This window comes from Cinclus cinclus, chromosome 1 (genome assembly GCF_963662255.1).
Source record: "Cinclus cinclus chromosome 1, bCinCin1.1, whole genome shotgun sequence".
NCBI classification, from domain to species: domain Eukaryota; kingdom Metazoa; phylum Chordata; class Aves; order Passeriformes; family Cinclidae; genus Cinclus; species Cinclus cinclus.
The window spans coordinates 17,964,648-17,985,156 of NC_085046.1; the positions used below are offsets into that span (position 1 = coordinate 17,964,648).

The 20,509-nt window shown below is 35.4% G+C and overlaps 1 protein-coding gene across 1 annotated transcript in view; it reads left to right on the forward strand.

Annotated features, from left to right (window-relative positions):
* Positions 1-20,509, forward strand: part of DNAJC1 (DnaJ heat shock protein family (Hsp40) member C1) — a 107,442-nt gene that overhangs the window by 50,596 nt on the left and 36,337 nt on the right. The window contains exons 7-8 of the mRNA XM_062494412.1: positions 5,719-5,809; positions 15,423-15,589. Of these exons, the coding sequence (XP_062350396.1) occupies positions 5,719-5,809; positions 15,423-15,589 (258 nt within the window). The remainder of the gene's footprint in view (positions 1-5,718; positions 5,810-15,422; positions 15,590-20,509) is intronic.

Consider the following 20,509-nt stretch of genomic DNA (forward strand, 5'->3'; position numbering starts at 1 on the left):
CTTGTTAAGAAAATAAATTTTCCTTCTTCTGTCTGTAATTCTGTAGGTGTAGAGCACATCCTTGCAGTGAACTGTTGGAAGAACTGGTGGCTCACCAGTAATGAGAGGGCAATTCGAGCCAGTCTATTTGCACTGGTATAACCTAGTGAGATTATCAACAAAGCTTTTAATTACAATTGAAACTTGTGTTTATAAAGACCTTTGTATAGCACAAAGTGGATTAAAACAAAAAAGCTGGTAATTTATTTTGATGTGGACTACCAGATGGTAATTACTGTAGCTGATTTAGTAGTCTGGAATAGATTCAAACTAGTGACCCAGAGGTGTTTAATTTCTTGGCATTTTTTCCTCAGGTTTTCTTTTAATCCGTGATCACAATTCAACACCTGGTTAGAGATGGTTCAGCTTTGGCCTTAAACGGATTGGCAATGTGTCATTAAACTCGAGAGGCTTTGCCAGCAGGGCATCTCCTTTGGCAAGTTAGCTTCCAAGCAAGATTTGATTAGGTCAGCAAATGTATTTGTGAGTTGTTTCTGTCTTCACATGTGACTTTATATAAAATTGTGAGAGATTAAAAAAAAATTACTGCATTTAATAACATATGCCTTAAAAACATATATATATTTATATATAAAAATTTTATTCAAGTCTGTAAGGTTAAATATCTATTTCCCAGCTTTACAAGGTTTTGATGGTTTTGACATGTTCCAATTTACTGTACAGCACCAATGTTGGTATCATTTGTAGGGAGCAAGCAATTGCAGGATGTGTGGCACGAGTGATTGCCCATTTGCTCTCTTTCTTGCTATTTCGCAGCTGTTGGGAGAACCAAAGTAAGGATGAAGCTCTTGACCCTGAGGTCAATTAGAAGCTTAGAAGCAGGTCAGAGGAGAGTGGATTGTAAAACAAGTATTCTGGGTGTATGCAAGTGAGCAAAAATAATTTGTGTCTAGCAGGGTACTGCTTGAGGCTCTGAAGGAAAAATATGCTCCAAAAATACTAAAAGTTTTAAAAAAATGTAAGACAGTAAAGACATTTAGTTTTAGTTTCCTGCTGTGCTGTGGCAGCTATTTTATATCACTTACTGTAAGTCTACATGTTCTACCACAGGAGTGTGAGTAGCTCGTGTGCATGAATCAGTACTGGCTCTCAATTACTGCTACTGGTCTGCTGTGGTATGAGGCTTCATGGGCTGTGAAATGGGTCCCAGAAAGGCCTTGCAGCACTGACCTCTGTTTCCCCTTCTGGCTGCCTTTGTCTCACCACTGGGCACATGGAATTCCCAGCAGAGACTGCAATGGCACAGCCAGCTGCTGGTCACAGAGTGCATTGAGGCCTGGGAGCCACGCCACAACTGCCCACGGGCTGTACACAGCTGAAGAGCCTCCCCACACCTGGGATTATTCTACAGACAAAGCATGATTTTTTGATTATGAAGGAGGAAGTAATGCAATTCCTATTTGTCTACTAGATTGCCTTTGGGCAAAGAGGTAAAAATGCCAAAAAGAAGTATAAATCATAATGTTCAGCTCTTTTTGAAACATTATTTTGTACCATAACACATTGATATCACTAATTCAAAATCCTATCCAAAGTGTATTTTTGCTGTGGTTTAATGGCTGGAATTTTTATTGCGTAGGAATATTAAATTGAAGGTTGGCTGGTAGAGTAAATTTAATTTAATATTTTTCTCTCTTTTTAATATAAATTGTATACAATAATTCTCAAAAATTATTGTGCTCGAAAAGACAAAAATTGGTTTAATAGCTCCATAAAAGTATGTATTTTTTGATGTAATAAAAATTAGTCCAAAGAAACTTACTTCAGTATACTGATTTTAAGAATGCTTGTGAGAAAGTTTTTAGTTAACTGTGAGTTTTGTTTGTATCAGTCCCTTACCCAAACTACAATGTAAGCTGTTTTTATCACAAAATCTGAAATGAAGATTCTCATACAGCAAATTGTTTCAAGTTGTTTGCTTTCTTTCTCAATCTCCAGTTTCTTTTGAGGTAGACCAGAAAGCCAGAAGGACTTACTATTTTCTGGATGGGAAAATACCCAAACAAGGAAAGCCCAAAAACCACAAAGCAAACAAACCAACAAAGCCTCCTCACCCTCCCCAAAAATCGAGGAGAAGCTAAAATTACTGAGTCTAAATTGGAATGGAAGTTTTTACTTCTAGAATTAGTACAGTTTGAATAAGTGATGTATCTCTTGATTTAAATGCAACAAACAAAAAAAACCCTAAAACTCCAACCAAGACCTCAAGCCCTAAGACAAAGAAAGGAAAGAAACCCTTGAAGGTTCAGTATCAGGAATTTCTGTATTTCTGCATAACTCAGGCTCAGCTTTTTCTGGGCAATCTCCATTTAGTAACATGAGATTATACTGATATAAAGGAGAGAGAAACTATGTTTTCAAGAATTTTTCAGTATTCTTCATTCTTATTTGTGATTAAATATGAGGGTAATCACAGGATTTTCCTATATATGGCAGTTTAAATATATTTTAAAAATACTAATAGCAGAATTTTGCATTTCTAATACATTCTTTTTTCATTCTCTTCCTTGAATTGAATTAATTCTGTTCCTATTTGAATTTATAGTATAATAAACCAGCATATATGAGCCCTCTTCTTTATTCTTTGTGCATAACTAATTGCATGTTATCCTGTTTTAATGGTGAGAAGAAATAATGCATTTGTTTTAATTTTTTTTTTTCAAACTTCTTAAACTCCTGCAAATGAGAATGTATTTCTGATTAGGTAAGGTGGAGTTTTATTTAGAACTGTTCCAGTCTTTGTATTTGTCTCTTTTCTCTCTGTCTTTCTATCCCGTATGTACAAAAATTCTGCTTTTCTTATGTCTATTACCTCTTGAAGGTAAAATATACATTAAGTATAAAATGTTGATGTTTTGAGCTATAAAATCGTTATTGAATCATGGGGAAGGAGCATTAGATTGGAAGAGACTGTATCTATATTGTCAGTGTCTTTAGGGCCCTAATATGCTTGTATTGATACAAAATGACCACTTAAATGTATCACTTTGGAAAAGTAAAAAATCTGAGCATAAAACTATTTTGAAATACTTACACTACCAAAACTGAATTTTCTTGAAAACAAATATTCTTGTTTAAACTGATTGAAACCTAATGAAGAATAAATTGGAAGGGGCTTATTTACATTAAGGCAGAAGTTTTCTTCAAAGAAATTCCTGTGTTAAATGGCTTTCTAGTGTTTTTTTGTTGTTGTTGGTTTTGTTTTGTATGTTGTTTTTTTTTTAACCCATAAGATCTAATACACATAAAATTTGTGTCTGTGGTTAAAGTCTTTATTCAGTATGCCTTTTAATTTTCTTTACAACCTGTAGAGCCATTCTTATTTTTTTGTGGGAAGGATTTGATTTTCAAATCTTCAAAATCCATTTTGACTAAAGCTTTTTGTTGGGTTTTTTCTTTGCTTTTCTTTATATCTATACATTTATGTTTGCTTCAAAATGTGCAGTTTCCCCTTTTTTTATTATGGTACTAGCCATTACTGATAAGATAAAAGACTGATGTTGCCTTTGTTACCTGCATGTTACTCCATTTGTAGTGATAATCCTTTCTGTATCTAAAAAGCAACAATGCTACCAAATTTCATTTACGTGCTTCTGACTAGTTTTCTTTGTTGTTCAGCTATTGTGTCTCATTTTCATCTGAGCCACATTTCCAATTGTTCTGTGATTGACATGCTGGAGAGATTGACAGTTACCCCCTAGTGCCTGCTGTCTGGAGATCCCACAAGCAATAATGGATTTTACACCAGAATTTAGCATCAAATATTGGCTTTCAGTGTCAAACGGGTTAAATTTAAATGCCAGTTAATTGTAGCCATTTTGAAATCATAGCCTTAAACAAAAGTGTTTTTTGGATATCCATAAATCTGAGTCCTATGTACGCCATGCAACCCAAATGTCTCAGACTCAGCAGAAATGAGCTAGTGCATTTATGGCTGGTTCTCTTTCTTAATTTTGCAAGTAGGCCAAACCTTGAGAGTATAAAAAAGTTTCCAGTGTGATAGGAATTCTTATTTCAAGTTAACCAAAAAGAGAACCAGTGCTGATCTTAATTTTGTAATTCAAATATATCTCCTCTATGTATGTATCTGCTCTTAATGCTAGTCCTCTTGTAACTACACTGTTTTTTTAGCCACAACTCTACTTAAGGAATCTCCTTTTACTCAATCCTAAAACTATTATCATGTGAGATGCTCTCTTCTGTTAGGTTTCAGAAGCAGAAAGTTATGTAAACCCTTTAAAATTTTTTGTGGGCAGAGATTTCCTACATAACACTGGCAAAAAACCCCAAAATGTTCTATTTCCCGCACCCAGTTTAAAAATAATAATAATAATAATAATAAAGAGTAAGAAGAGGTGTTTTGGAAGGAGGTTGAACTTTACTGATCTTTTATGGGAATTTGTCAGAGTTGTTCTTCAAGCATGCTGACCTGTGTCTATGAGATGTCTCCAAACCGCTATGAAGTTCTGCTCAGAGCTTGTTCACGATTCCCGTCATGTGCTTTCCACCCTCCTTCAAGTACTTTTGAAAGGGTAGATGCAGATATAACATGAAGAACATCTGTTGTATCTTTGCAGGGAGAATGGGATGATTTCTACCATTAGAGTCAGCAATGATGACTGCTTAGCTCAAATTTTCCTTTTCAGGATTTCTTAAGGTGTCTTATTTCATGTTGATGATACCAGGTTTTGTTCAAATACAGCTGAAATGATAAATATTTACTACCATTTAACAGTACATTCAGCATTCAAATATAAGTTACCCTTTATCTGTAAAAAGTAGTACTGTTAGTGTAATATTTTTGGGTAAAAAGATTTAAGATTAGGTCTATCTAATACTGTAATTAATATTTATGTAATACAATAGATATTCTGCATGCTTGATAAAGATAAATAACAATTTCTCTGTTTCAGCATTTCTGTTATGGATTCCTTGCTTTTGAATGAATAAAGAAGTCTCTTAAACTGGTGAGAGTAAGAAAGCTCTCCATATTTCTTACTTTAGCAATCTGGTTGTTCATACTGGAAAGCTTTCAACAGAAATCTATAATTACTCTTTCATCAGATTTTGGAAAGGTGTACTTTATTGTTGTGTATGTGTGACAGGACTTCTAGTTTAAAGTGTACATTTGCTTTATTGATTTCAGATAAGAATCTATTCCTTGGAGGGAAAAAAAAAAGTATATTTTCAATACTTTAATAGCAATGTAGAAGTTGGTTAAAAAAAAAGGAGGGGGGGAACAGGTTGGCACATGCAGTTAGTGTTACCTTAATGAGTTCACATTAAGGTGATTGCTGCCTAGCAGTTGCCTTTGTTTGTCCCTGTGCTCACTACTCTAATTAAAAACATCTCTTTCTCCCTTGAACTTCCAGATTGCTGATTTGAGCAAAGTGGGTGCATGGTCTCTGCAAAGCTGTAGGTAGTTACTTTTAACTGTTTTGCTTTTCAGGTTGTTGATGAGCATCACAGTCTATAATATCAACGCTATTACATTTAAGCCTTTATTACATGGATTCTATGTTTTAGACTGAAAGTTGCTGTAACTCAAGGAAGCAATTTTTATTTTTTTTTGTGAGGTTAAGTGAGAACTTAAAGCAGAGCCATTGCAATTACTTGTTTGTATAAGGATGCTAATGCCATTGCAACGTTTTCTTAAAGGATGCCAGACAATTATATGTAGAATATAAAGAAACAAAAATGAAGGCGAAAGAAGATGCCCTGGCTAAGGCTGAACTTGAAACACTTCAGAGTGAGTTTTTACCACTGTCTTAATAAACAAAAATATAATACAATATACCTTCTACATTGGATGTATTTGAACAGACATTTTTCTTATCTTCTAAAATACATGTTTTATATATTTCTCTACTGCTATTAAATTTAAATAAGCTTTTGATTTTGTGGCTAATTTTGCAGTAGGCTGCTGGTTTGTTCCTATAGAAACATACAACTTAGGTGGTCAGTTAGATTATAGCAAGAAGAACATACCTTATTAGAAATGTTGTTATACTGGAGGGGAAGATCTCAATTGTACTATACATTTTCAGAAGTGAGCTCTTGGGTTTTTGAGCATTTTTGTATTCTCTTTGTTTGTAAATTTTTTTTAATAATGTGTTTAAAAATTCTTTTGTGCATATAGAGTTCATTTTTGTGATAGAAAGTGACAATAATTCGAATTTCCAAAAGCATGGATGCAGACTTCAGAGATGGATTCATGTTGTTGTTGAAATAAATGCTTTAAAGTTTTTATACTCTTATAAAAGACCAGAGAAGGTAATTAATATGTCCTTTAATAAAGTATTCAAAATAATTATAGGTGACTTTTCCTTTTCTTCTTTCAGTTATTTGCTTTTGACAATGATTAAACCTACCCTCTTCCAAAGACAATTTTAACAGTTTTTTGCCCATGTTTGTATGTGCATGCTTGCTTTATTTACTGTACTGAGGTGCATGCTTTTAAGTTCCTTTATTCTGACAAGTGCATTGAGTGCTTTGTGATAATTTACTAGCTTGGAGTAAGCATAAGCCTTTAGGTACTTAAAATACAGTTGCATTATTTATATTTACAAAATAGCTTAGTTTTGTAAATTCAGCAAACAGATCCAGTTCCAGCAATAATTCCCAATTTATCTGTAGCTGAATCTATTCTGGGAAAATGAGTAACATTCAGCATTTCAGCGAGCATCGTGGACTCAGGCCAAATCTAGCAAAATAGTGCATTTAATGCTTGTTAGGAAGGCCTGCCATTATGTTTGAGATACCTACCACAAAATGGGCCCTTGAAAAGGGTCTTGACTCAGGTTATTAAAAACTTGTTAAATTGTCAGATAGTAATGTATTACCATTGTTCAAAATAGCTGGCATGCATCCCTCATTGAAATCTGTGAACTACTGTTTTAAAAGGACTGGGTTTTGAAAACAGAAGTGCAAATGAAAGCATCGAGTTATTAAAATCATAGTGTGCACGTTCCTGTGTATCACTGAATGACCACGTGTGAACTTTTAAGTATTTCCCTGCTGCCAGGTGTGTTGTGAGAGTCACTTTTTTTTGTTGTTACCTGCAGTAGCAGTGCCCACCCCTGAGAGGCACAGGTTTGGTGAGTTTGGCCTTCCAGGTCACCGCTGACCTCTCACAGAAGCACCACCCTGTCCCCTGTCAGGCTGCTGGGGCATGGCATGACTCCCATGTCTGCCGGGTGACCCCGTGTCACTCGTATGGGCAGGGGTCAGTCCTGACCAGTCTCACTGGTTGGCATCCTGCCCTCCCTTGTAGCCTTGCTGGCAGGGAGCAAGGAGCATTGAGAATCACCACCTGTAATTAGCAGTTTGAGATTTGACATGGAATTATTTGGTCAGCTGTAGCAGTGCTATAGCTGGGCGGGCAGTAGAATGAGCTGTCAGTTACCTTTTTTTCTAATAAGTAAGACTCCCAAGAGAGGAACAAGTGATGCATCCGTGTTACTGTAGGCAAAAAAAAAAAAAAATTTTTTTCCTGAAGCTAGCATGCAAAGCATCTGCTAAATTTGCTTATTTCATTTTGTTGCTCTGCACTGTCACATCACAATTAGCATAGAAAGCTTGTAAATCACCAAATGTGCATTTTATTTGCCCCCATTCTTCTTAATTTTAGACACTATCCCTGGGATGCAAGGTCATAATAAAGGTTCCATCTATTTAATTGAGTAAACATATCTCATGCTGATTAGCAGTAGCTGGTTTACAGTGCTTGTTTTTTCATGCCCTAATTGCTAGTTTGCCCTCTTGCCTATCTGCTTTCGCACTGAAACTGTGCAGTATTCTGTAGGCAGCTTGAACTAAAACCAGAGTAGGGTACTGGAGAGGAAAATACAGTTTGCTAAGCAGGAAAGAGAGGACAGTATTGAGATGTCTTTAAAGTTCTATTTTTGGGAAGGAGTGTGAAAAAATAATTTCTTGGTAAGTCAGTATTATGCAGTTTTGATTTATTTTTCTGGCACTTTTGCAACACTTCTCAATCCATCCAAAACTGTTGTTACTACATTAATAAAATATAGCAATTTTACCATACAAAAATAGAGCAACTTATAATGCAATCTTAGGTTTCTAGGAAATATGGTTTTGTAGGCATTACAGAGAGCTGTGTAGGGACAAGAGTAGAAATGGTACAAATGATTTACATAACATTTTGGATGCATTTTTCACATATAAATGTAAGAACACAAAGTTTTATTTTTAAATGGAAGTGCTTTAATTAATAAACTTTCTTCCAACTTCTCCCTCTCCTGTCATGTCACCTGTGTGATCCCTGCATCAGGGGATTCCATTCTTTCACAATGGATAACCTTGTTCCTCATAGTTGTGGGATATAAAGTACAGTAGGTATTAGCTGCATAGGCAGCTGAATAGGCATTATTGAACTAAGATGACCTAGTCATTATTAAACTAAGATGATATAGGCATACAATCAGGACAGATCACTCATGTTTTAAATTCAAATTGCAAGGTTTGAGAAGTTATCAGTAGAAATTCTAGCAGCTCTCAAGCTGTTTTTGCATGGAGTACTTCTTTCAATGATGTCCATTTTTGGGGGGAAACAATCTCTTTCCTTCTTTATACTTAGACTTGGCAGTTCTCTTACTTTCCTTTCTTCTTGGTTTGTTTTCCCTGACATTCAGTATGAAAACTTAAATTTATTTTTAAAACATGCCTTTCTTAAAAAATGGTGCCTGCTAAGTATTGAAGGTGAGCTATTCACTGGCATCCCAGTTAGTAAATATATTTGCATTGTAAATCCAGAATTCTTGCCACGATGTACAAGGCATCTGGAACAATCTATGCCAAGAAACTGTTTTGTTTCTAGTTATAAACCAAGTAGAATAGTATGTGTGTTTTTCTGCTTTTTCCTTGCCCCCATCATTCAGGCTTTAACTGAAGTACAAAATGACGAGCCCTATGGCTGCTTGATGAGTTGCCTTTCTGTGTCAGGCTTTTCTGATGTGGTATTTATGTCTCTCCATAGGGTCTTACAGCACTCTTACCCTAGTGCCTGCCACCAAACATCCAGAGCTGTAGTGAAACCTTTAATACATTTGATCAGGTTTGGTTAGGCTTGGTTGGTCTCCTTTTCCTAGCAGCTTGGAATACAGCATGCTGCTTGGGTAGCTTTTTATATTGTTTCATGAAACCTAGGGATAGGAGACATCATTAGGTCTTTTAGTATAATGGGTTTATTTCAGACTCTTAAAGGTGAAAAATACAGATTCTCTTGGCTTGTCTTATTTGACTTGCACCAGTGGTGCTCTTCAGGTTTGCACTTCCTTGTTACTCAAGATACAACATTGATCAGTAAACCTTGAGATGCCTTCTGTTATTTGTAATTTGTTCAGATACTTAATTTTGCTGTTACATAGTTACATCCTAATTTCAGTATGAATTTCTCCAGGTTTAACTTTAAGTTGTTCATTATTAGCATGCCTATGCCTAAAAAAAATTATTTATCTGCAGGTTTTCTGAAAATAAAGCCTCTCTTGAGCCCTCAATTTCTGTGGATCTTCTGTAGTTGATTTAGTTTTGCAATTTATCTAGAAACATTGGGCCCTGGGTTTTTATATAATGTTCTAAAGTTTGTCATCTTCTGATTATAAAATCACATTTCTTCTGTGGTTATTACAGAATCACAGAATACATTAGTTCCCCCTGCTCTGATAGTTCATTTCAGATTGCTTATTCACCATTAATGCAAGCCCTGATATCAGAGGTTTTGTGCCCAAAGTCCCTTCTAAGTACAGATTGGCCTACGGCCCTTACCTGTGTAATTTTCAGAAACACTTTTGATTTGATTGGTCCCAGATGACCAGCCAGTCCATGTTCCTACTTCTTGTGCTTTCCTCTTCACTGTAAACCATTTGGACCAAATTTATCTAGCACTACACTGAAAGTTACTTTCCTTTTACTTCCAAATAATTGATAAATATCTCAGGTAATTGTGTTTAGTATTAATCTCTGCCAGAGATGAAAAATGCAGTGTTGACATGGCTGCTCAGTAATGATTTGCTGACAGGCAGGTTCAGAGAAAATTAATTTTTGCAATGAACACTTTTTTGGTTGGTATGAGTATGAATGTTCTGATCAGTTAATTGTTACTTCTGAAGCCTAATTATGGCAAACTATGTATCATCCATTTCACTGATTGTTTTGGCAGGACATCTGAAAGAATTTTGAACTTTCAAGCTTGTGTATTTTTCCCTTTTGTTTCAACTAGGTTGTATGGTTCTTCTCCCCACAAAACTTGTTTTAGACTTTGTGGAAAATATTTCACAAAAATACAATGCATGAGTCTCATTTGAGAGAGGCATGCATGCTTCATTCTATGTTTGTTGGAAGGAAAATTAGTATTCAAATATTGGAGCCTTGTCTCTAACCCTTTTGTATTTTGAGGGAATTGGAAGTTTTGGGAAGGGTAGATCATCAGAAATAAAGATGAAAGTCATCAAAAGCTGTTGTTTGTTGTAGCTGAGGATGCATTCATCCCTGAGCAACTCTTTAGTCAGTTTGCTCAAAAATAAACTAGCTTGTACATCCCAGTACAGAAGATGTATATATCTGGCTCTAGTTTTTCATACATTCATTTAATCCCATTGACTTTGACATAGAAATGTGTACTTCTTTTAAGCGTATGTGTGTTTGCCCCGTATTTGCATTGAACATAAATTGCTCCATTTTTTCAATAGACTGTCAAAACCTTAGTACATTTTTCCCTCAAACTTCTGTGTTCTTTGTGTTCTGTCTGTGTTGCTGTACATGTAAGTGAATTTTTCTCTTCTCATGTATTCAGCAAATTGTAATGCTACAAATGCTTTGGTAGTCTTTCGTAGTTACATGGGTAAGTGAGCTGTGTTGAAAAAAGATATACTGATTTGCCAGAAAGATATTTACTGTCTACCTTTTTGTGTGGACATATTTCTTGTTTACTAATGCATGAGATATCAGGCAGTTTGTCCCTTTGATTTTCAAGATATCACTGTCTTTTTTTAACTGTATTTTCTGTGAATTCTTATTCATGCTTAAAGCTTCAAAACCTTGCACAGAGAGAAAGCTACAATTTGATTTATCGAAATTTCTTTGCAGGAGTTCAGTGATTAGTTTTGGTTTTATTTCTTCCTCTGTGAAGCAGCTGTTTGGGGTTTTTTTTGTGGAAATTCACTGAGTCCTTAATGTTTAGATCAGCTAACATGTAAAATCAATATAAATGTTTCTGAGAACTTTAAAATGCAAGACCTCTGATACTTGCTATAGAAAAAGCATCACTGTTTTATTACGTGCCACTTAAAGTCTAGCTGATTCCTTATCTGACACCTGATGTATCTTAAAGCAAATAACCATTAGCTAGATACTACTAATTCTGCCAATGGTAAAATTAATGTAGTAACAAGGCAGAAGAACTAATGAGAAAGATCAAAGTGTCTGATTATGTGCAAGTAATTCATCAGACTTCAAAACCCAGATCATGGCACCATAAACTAGTAAAATGTATAGCCAGTAGAGGAACAGTACTGAAGGCTTTAGAAATATAAAATCTTGTATTTTAGGGGAGGTAGCTAATTATCTGTAAAGTCTGGGCATCCCAGTGATAGGTGTGTTCATATGCTGTTCAAACACAGGGGACATAGCTGCATCTCTCTTTTTTTAACTCTTAAGTTGTTAAATACACAGTAGATTTTATTCTTCCGTTAAAGAACTTGATAGTAGAAAATTAGTATTTTTGCCATATGAATTTGGGAAATGATAAAACAAAATTCCTTCTGCTAAAAAAGAGTAGAACTTTCTAGAAATTGTAAATAATATAAGATTCTGATCTGTTGACATTGGACTGGTAGATAATAAACTATTTCTATTGTGCTTATGATCTTGGATTCCATATACACAAAACAATTCCATTTGTTTTTTAAATTCTATTTAATAGACTAAAAAAGTTACTACACTATAATTTGGCAATTGAAGTACATAATCTTCCCAGAAAATATTAATGAGAGGAAGCTTTTAATTTACCCTGTTGAAGTCAGGTTCTGTTTTACCAAGATTGTTTTCTCTCCCCAGTGTTTAGTTGTATGAGTGCCAGTAACTCTGGTTATAGTGAAGGTTTGCTGGATATTGATGCCCACTGTGGTCTAACTGGGTCTCCAGCAGACACTGAGCTCACTGTCACAGAACTGAGAGTAACCTAGGAAATCTTTTAACTGCATTTTATATAGGTTTGTGTGTAACAATATTAGAACAGTATTTGAGACTGGAGGAGAAAAATGCCTTTTTAAAGCCTGTTCTGTTATAGTAGATGGCCTAAAACCAACACCATTGGAAAACAACACTAAAATATTAAGGGAACACTTGTGTTTCAAAATTCAGAATCACAGCTGCAGTTGTCAGTACTGTCAGCACGATCAAACACATCCTTCCTTTAGGTCATAGTGGTGGGCAGCTGCACCAATTTCCTGGCTTCCTGTCAAGCCTTAGCAGATCCAGGATTCAGCTGTCCAAGCATCATCTGCTATCTGGAAAACCTGATCCATATTCTTTTCAGGGCAAAGTGCCTGGTCAGGTCGGAAGTGTCTTTTAGGCTGCCAGTTGAAATGCTGATAGTGAAAAGATAACATGAAAGAGGGAGATTTTCTTCCTGAGTATCTCCTGTGGACTTCTGTTGTTTGGGTGAAATAGTTCCAGTGGTCTGTTTTGCTTTCTCCATATTAACCTGAAAGAACACCAGTACTTGGCTGCCTCAACTTGAGGCTTCATCTTGCTAAACATAACTTCTGAACTTTCTCTGTCTAAAATCCTTTAAGATGTTACCATTAAACTGTTTTTATGTGCTTTCCTGTTCTGAAAAGTGGCTTTAAAATTTTTGAGGTGAAACTCTTCTTGATGGGTTATTGCGAGCTCTATGTCAAAGCTGCTGTGGCTTCAATTCTATTTTTTTTTTTTTTAATTCAATATGACAGTCATTGTGGTATCAAGAGATATGCTGAATGCCTTCATCTTTTTGTATATGTGTGGGAGACAGTAGAGATAAGGGTTTTTTTTTTTTAATTCTGGTTGAGTGCTTGTTTGAGGTTGTACAGCCATCTTGTCTAGGTGGGATTTCTCATTCCTTTGATAGTCAGCAAACAGCAGGGTGTGTTATCTGTTAGGTCTTCCTCTGTCACTCAACTGCCTGAAGAAAGCCTAGATACTGTCTTTGATACCTCATTTTAAAGTGGAGCACAGTGTCCTCTGGAAATAGTTACAGAAATACTTCCAAGACTACAGCAAGAACCTAGATGACCTATTTCAGGCTATACTCTTCATTTTTAAATATTGGTTAGAAGCATTCAGACTTTAACCATTTGCAAATTTGATAGGTAAAATTAATAAGCAGTAGCTAATGGAGTGCACGATACAGAAAAAGCCAGCTGTCATGGGGTATCTCTACTGTTAAGTAATTCCAAGTGAACACACACAGTGTGCTTGTTTATTTTGAGGGATTGAAATAAGGTGGTGAAAATTATCATTGAAGTTAACTTCCTAGAATATTTTTACTGGTATCAGTGTTTGCAGTAAAGAGCTGGTAAAGCTATTGTTACTTTCCCATACAAATCTTAAGGGATTCTAGAAGCTGTTATACATGGCAGTTTTGAAGTAAAATGAGGTAATACTTAATACATGTGATTTGATTGTAAAAATTACCTTTTGAAATAGACAAAAAAAACTTCTGCCTTTGTTGTCTTTACTGCATACTATCTGCATAGTGAGACAAATGCTGGTCTTACACTTTTGGGTTTTCACTTAATTTTGAGGGGTATCTGTAATTTCGTTATATTTTCTACACATCCCTACAGAAGGACGCTAAAAAAAATCCAAATCCAAATTTAACTAAATATTTCATTTATTGAAATTTGACAGGTACAGTTAAAGATTCATTACAAAAAGAGGTTTCTGAACAACGTGCAGGGGAACTCTAAACGGAAGCTAGTTAGTCATCCTGTTAACATTCAAGATCTTATATGACTTTTCAGTTCATTTTGGACTTGAAACAGTTCTCTATCCCTTTATTGTTTTCTTAAATACTCAGTTCCTAGGATTTGTCGAATCTATGGAGTCTTTTTCAGTGCGCTGTTTCTGCACATATACTTTTAGCAAAAACATTCTTGAGAGTCTGTAAGTAACAGTCCTCTGTCCTCTTAAGCAATTTTTTAAGAGATTCTTCTTTCTGAGGTATTAGGGTGTGGTTTCAAAGACAGATAAAATGATCAGACAAGTGTGGTTCTTTTCATTGCCCACCACCTTTAAATGACTTGGATTTTTTTTCTATTTGTTTGAGTATTAAGAGTAGTTTTCTACTTGTTTAGTAAATTGAAGTAGTTTGCTGAGTGATCAGATTATTTTAGAAATGCAATAGAAGAGAGAGGAGCAGAAAGACATGCAGTGGAGAGTGAAAAGGTGGAGTGCAGAACTTCCCTCTTGATTGCAGTGAAGTATTAGATCAGCTCTTCCAGTTTAGGAGCATTTGGTCATTGTGAACACAGCATATTTTGAATACAAGAGATAAAAACAGAAGAGTCCCACTGGACACACCTGAGGTTTCTGGATGCTTTCTGAATGTTCAAGCTTCTTTCTGCTACGCACCGTCTTGTCTTTCCTAAAGTTCTGTCAAGTGTCCATTTTAAATCTTACTTTTGAAATCATCTTACATAGTGGATGCATTTTTAGATGCTGGGGTTTAGGTTATTGTGGTACTTCCTTCCTTTCCCATGAGTTTGCTGCTCCCATTTAATACTATTTGAAGAGTAGAGAGAGCAGAAAACAGTATTCATTGATAGAAATGAGGCCCAACATTTACATCTTCCTAAATGTGCAAGTGCTAGAACAGAACTATTTGTACTTGGAGACATCTGGGAATAGTGGAGCTATCTGTTGACTCAGAAGCTTCTATTTAGCATAGCTGACCATGAAGTAATACATAATTGTCTAAAATTCACCTTTCTACCTTTGCCAAGTTCTTGGAAGCTAGCTGGACTTCAGAATCTTTTAACAGCTCCTGTGCTTTTGCCTGTACTAATCTTCTTTACCAAGTGGTGTAGCAGTAACAAGAGCTAACTTATCTGGCCCTTTCAGACATAGTTCAGATGGAAGAGGGGCTAAGTGAGTGCATTGCTATTGACATCTAATAAAAATAAAATTATTATGGAAAACTCTGCTTCTCTTTTTAACAAAGAAATTAAAGCCACTCCCTCAGTGGAAGTTTTAAGATAGGATTAAGAGTAGAGGAGCTAAACCTGCTTCTGAATTATTACCTTCAGTAATGCCTGCAGTACTAGTAGCATTACTTTTTCTTCTTTTTTGCTTTTGTGTAGAAGAGAAGAAGCCTAAAGTCAAGAAACCAAAATTAGAATTCCCTGTATACACAGCTCTGGAATCAAGTGCGTATATACCATCTTATGATCATGGAGCTTCAATTGAAGAGATTGAGGAACAGATGGATGATTGGTTGGGAGGCAGGAACAGAACCCAGAAAAAGAAGGTAAGTTCAAAATCTTTCATGTTATATATTTTAAATGTTGATTCATTTGCTTGCCTCTCAGGAAAACAGAATATTGTGTGTATACCACCACAATATTCATATATGATTAAAGTGTAGAGAAGTATTAATTGTCTGGCAGAGATATAACAGAAAAAATTATATTAATGTTCAGTGTAATTTGTGTAATGATACTGGAAATGTTGTTATAACAGGATGTCGTTGATTAAGCCATATGAAAGCTCTCTATGGTTTCTAATATAAATACTATTCTTGCTCACTAGAAATTAGTAGAATGTAATGCTGTCAAGTTGTATGAGGCTTGGTTCTTTCTCTTAATTGCAGTTAATAACATCTTGCTTGCAAGTATAGATTTTTCTCTATTAAAAGCAAAGTAGAAAGAAGAGACCTCTTTGTAATATGCAGATGTATTATCTTTTGATTATACAACTGATTACGTACTTTGTGCATTTTATCTGATGCATGGAACAGTTCTAACAATTCAGTTTAGGCCTGTTAAGGTTCTTTCTACTCAGAGATAAGAGTTCTTAGTGGCAGTTAGTATGATCGTGTTCAGGTAAACTTTATTGAGTCATACTAGATTGAAAATGTATAATTTTCACGTTGGAACTGAGAACAAACATTGTAAATTAGTCTGCTGTCTTGAAAATCTGCCTCCCTTGGAAGACAGGTGAAAAGGGTGTGCTTGAAGTGAAGTTGGGTTGGTTGCATGCTTGACCATCTGGATCCCCAAACTCATCTTCCCCTCCCCGAAGACAGAAATTGAGTCTGTCTTTGAATTTCCATGAAAATGGAGAAATTGAATAAGACTGGACCTATTCCATCTATAAATCTACACCTCCTCACAAAATATATAGAAACTGTGTCTTCAGAGACACTACTAGGAGAGCTAGTTGTAGGTCCGTCCTTCCAGATGTCCTCAACAGAATTAACTTGATTTTCTACACTTCCATCTGGATGTTCAGCATCTCATTGCTTTGATAACTTAGTGTATTTTAAAAATCATATTCTGTTATAAAAGGGGTTTGCCTTTTAGGGACAAGCAGGTGGTTGTTAGGTATGCTGTCTGGGGAAGAGTGACCTGAACAAACTGATGAGTCGTGCTTCCTTTGCTTGACAGCTAACGTTATTAGGGTGCAACATCAACATTTAATACAGTTGTGGAGGGAAACAGATTCATAAACTGCACAAAGAAATGGAGACTCTATGTCACGGGCTCGAGGAGCCTGTAGGAGTCATTTGTATCTAATAGGAGAAGGGCTGTGTCATATGATTTGTAATAAGCTCACTGGGAAAGGGGTTGTACCACAAGTGAATTGTTCCTCACTGTCATTTGACACATTTTCCATTTTAGAAATACATATTTTTCATCACATCATGGATGTGAACTGGGCCAGCATCCCTCTTCTGCCTCTTGCATGGACATGAAACTAAGCGGTGTGTAATGTCTGCCTCTCAGTTCTGCTTGTTTTAGCAAAATGTTACTCTGTCATAAATCATTTTGTCATCAGACCTTTTCTTGGGATTGTCATTCTTCACTCATAAGGAAGCCTGTTAGCTTCTTTCTCCCTTGTCTTCTGTAGTAGCTCCAGGATGTGGACTGTGTACCAGTCAACATCAAAGTAGCTTGATAAAGTAGTAGATTACTTTGTCATTCTTCCAGGAGTAACAAATGGAGTTGCTTTCCCTGCTATTGGCATCCCAAGTGTAGATGATTACAATAATTTAATGTTGTTCATCAACTGCTCTGAACTGTTGGTATTTGTATTTTTAGAGGTGCCTATTAATCCATGAACTAGTGTTCTGGAAACGCTGTACTGTGCAAAGTGCCTAATTTCATAGAAAGATTAGATTATGTTCAGTTCTTAGGTTGATTTATTATTTTTGAATACTTTGAGTTCTTTTTTTCCTTGTGATTTATTCCTTTTGATTACTGCTTCCATAGGATTTAAGTATTGAATTAGATAAAGAACAGGTTGTAGAGAAGAAAACAACTTCCTTCTTGGGCATTGTAAAATGATCTACCAAGGGAAGGAGAAAGAGGAATGTTTTTCCTTTTCTTTTCATGAAGTTACATAGCTGGATGAAAACATGCTTACAGCATTGTAAAGTTATTTTTCTGCCCAAGTTTGAGAATGTGCTGAGCTTATGTCCATAAGGAGCTAGTCTTGCCATGTTGTTACTCTTTAGTTAGGAGTGAAAATTAAATTAAATAATAAAAGAAAGCAAGCTGTTGGGAGATAGATAATATCAGTATTGCAAAACAGAGAGGTAATTTTTATGTATTTCTTTGTAGCAGTGATACATCTACCTTTAGTACCTTTCTAGTATAGTTTTAATTGTACTTTTTTTTTTAATAATACTTAACAGGAAAACTAGGTCAACAGTAGTAGCAAATGTAGAAAATCATATTTATCAGGGAAACTTAAATAGTTGGAATTTTTGACCACAAAAAAAGGGGAGGTTGTGTGGGAATAATGGGATACAATGCTTTTCCAGTCTGTTCCAGTTTTGTTTTAGGTAAAATTATAATAATTTATTATGACTTACTACCTTTCATAAATTCTGAGAGAAAGAAATACTCAATTTGCTTTTCAGCCAGGATGCTTAAATTCAGATTTGGGAACACATGTGGGTGGAGGCACATACCAAGAGCATGTTACCTGTTTCATTTATGAAACCTTTCCATCTGTTCTGTTCTTCAACTCAATCTGTTGGAAATAGTGTGAGCTGACTCAGTTGTATTTGAGAGCATGGAAATGAAGTAATGGGACTCTAGAGAGGGTTTTTCGGTTTTGGGTGTTTTTTTGCCATTTAGGAAATCATGTACTTACCTAGGACTAAATTGCATATAGTGCTGGTTTTACTATTCATGCAAACTGCATATGAGTAAGAACCTGGAAGGAATTGCTAAAAGCTTCTTCTCATGCTGATCAACAAAACTCTTCAAAGCAAAACAAGATAAGAACAAGCTTATTTCAAAGATTATTTTGTTTTATCACTGAATGTTTGTGCTCTGTTTTTGAAAGGAAGATCTGCAAGATCTTACAGGTTGTTGAGATCTTAATTTACTTAGCTCAACTTCCCTTCTGAGGTTTTTTTTTTTTCCCTGTATCTCACTAAAAGGTGACTGGAAAACTTGTGCTATGTATGCTTATTAGTAATTAAGGGAAATTTAGAGGGAATGGACTTACTTTGAGATGTAGTATTTTGTAGCCTGAATATGTTGCTAAGCCACTATTGCATTAGTTAGTAGTCATTTAGCACTTTACTTCCCTGTTGAGCAACCTATTATGTGGAGCTGGAAAAAAGAAAAGGAACTTTTAAGAGGATATATTTGTTACATCTGATTTTGTTCAATCATTTCTGCAAATATTCATGCAAGAATGTGTATTCACTGTTTTTGGAATTATGCTATTGATGAATCATTTCTCTCAGTGGGATTTCCCTCATAGTCTTTTGTTCTGATTTGATTTTGTGATTTGTAACACATGTTGTTTTCATGAGAGTTCATTGCTTATGTGAAGAATATTTTTGTTGCATGCAAATCTTGGCCCTTAAGAAATCATTGAGAGATTTATCATTGTCTTCAGTGGGACCCGGACTATAATTCCTTTTGGTTTACAGATTCCTCATCATCTCCACTGGAATCTCCATTTCATATCATTATTTCACTCATTCATCTATGAAGATAGAGTTCCAAGTTCTGTCTCAATGACTGGTGAATACTTTTGACCTTTTGATATTTGCTTGCTCTGTAAAGAGGAGATAAAGGTGGAGAAAGACAGTGCCTGATCCCTTCCAGCTGGACCAGATGTATGGATAGAAAATTATGTTTCTCATTATTTTTGTTTTTCATGTTATCCTGCAGCACTTCTTGGCATTTGGGTGTTTTTGATATTGCAGGAGCACCTGGCTTGATTTTATGAAAGCAGGAGTAGTACAAACTTTTTGTGCACAGAGCATGGGAAACTTAGCATACGTCACTTGAATTTGTTATAATGTTAACCTTTAAATTAGGATTATTAAAACTACTGTCAAATAAAAGTATACATAAGTATATATAAACATTGTTTTTACATAGTTTATTTAGATGCTGGAAATGACGTAGTTACCATTTTTTCTTAATGATTGAACTGTTGACTCTGATCATTCTGGTGCTGAGCTCCTTTCTGGTTCAAATGCATTTTGTGCTTTTGTTTTTTCTCAGCCTGGGCCATCAAAGCACTGTGTTTCAGATATAGGATATTGATAATAGAGTGAGCTTTTTAATCATGAAGGTTTTATTTTAAAGCTGGCGGTGGAACAGTGATGTAACTTCAAATGTACAAAAGGGATCTCTCTGCTTTTTAATATTAAAAGGCAAAATGCTATACAAATGCTAAATTACTATTTTTTTAGCTTAAAATGTGTAGGTTTGACAGTTAAGTCTTGGTCATTTTATAACCTTGTACATTTTATAATTGCCAGCTAGCCTGCCACCTGCTCTCTTCTGCCTTGGATCTTCCCACATCTGTGCTGCTTTGAAATCTGAGTATGCTTCTTCTTTAGAACAAGCACCACATTATTTGCTGCTAATCAGATGTCATATGACAGATTACCTGAATACAGTTTCCAAGCTTTTAAAAAATGTTAATTTCTTAAACAAGCAGTTTGTATCTTAGCAGGATTAAGGTGCTGTGTAAACCAGATGTTACAATAAATTAGTCTTTGAGGGGAAGTGTTATTCTCAGGTGTGCAGCCTGAGGTCATCTAGCTTTGAAATAATTTATTTTCTCTTTCTAAGCAATGAAGTAAATGTGCTGTTTGAAAAGTGTGTCTGGATTCTAATGCGCTTTTATTTTTGGGACAGGTACAAATAAGCAGCTAGCAGTCTGAGATTCCTCATAGTGTGAGCTGCTG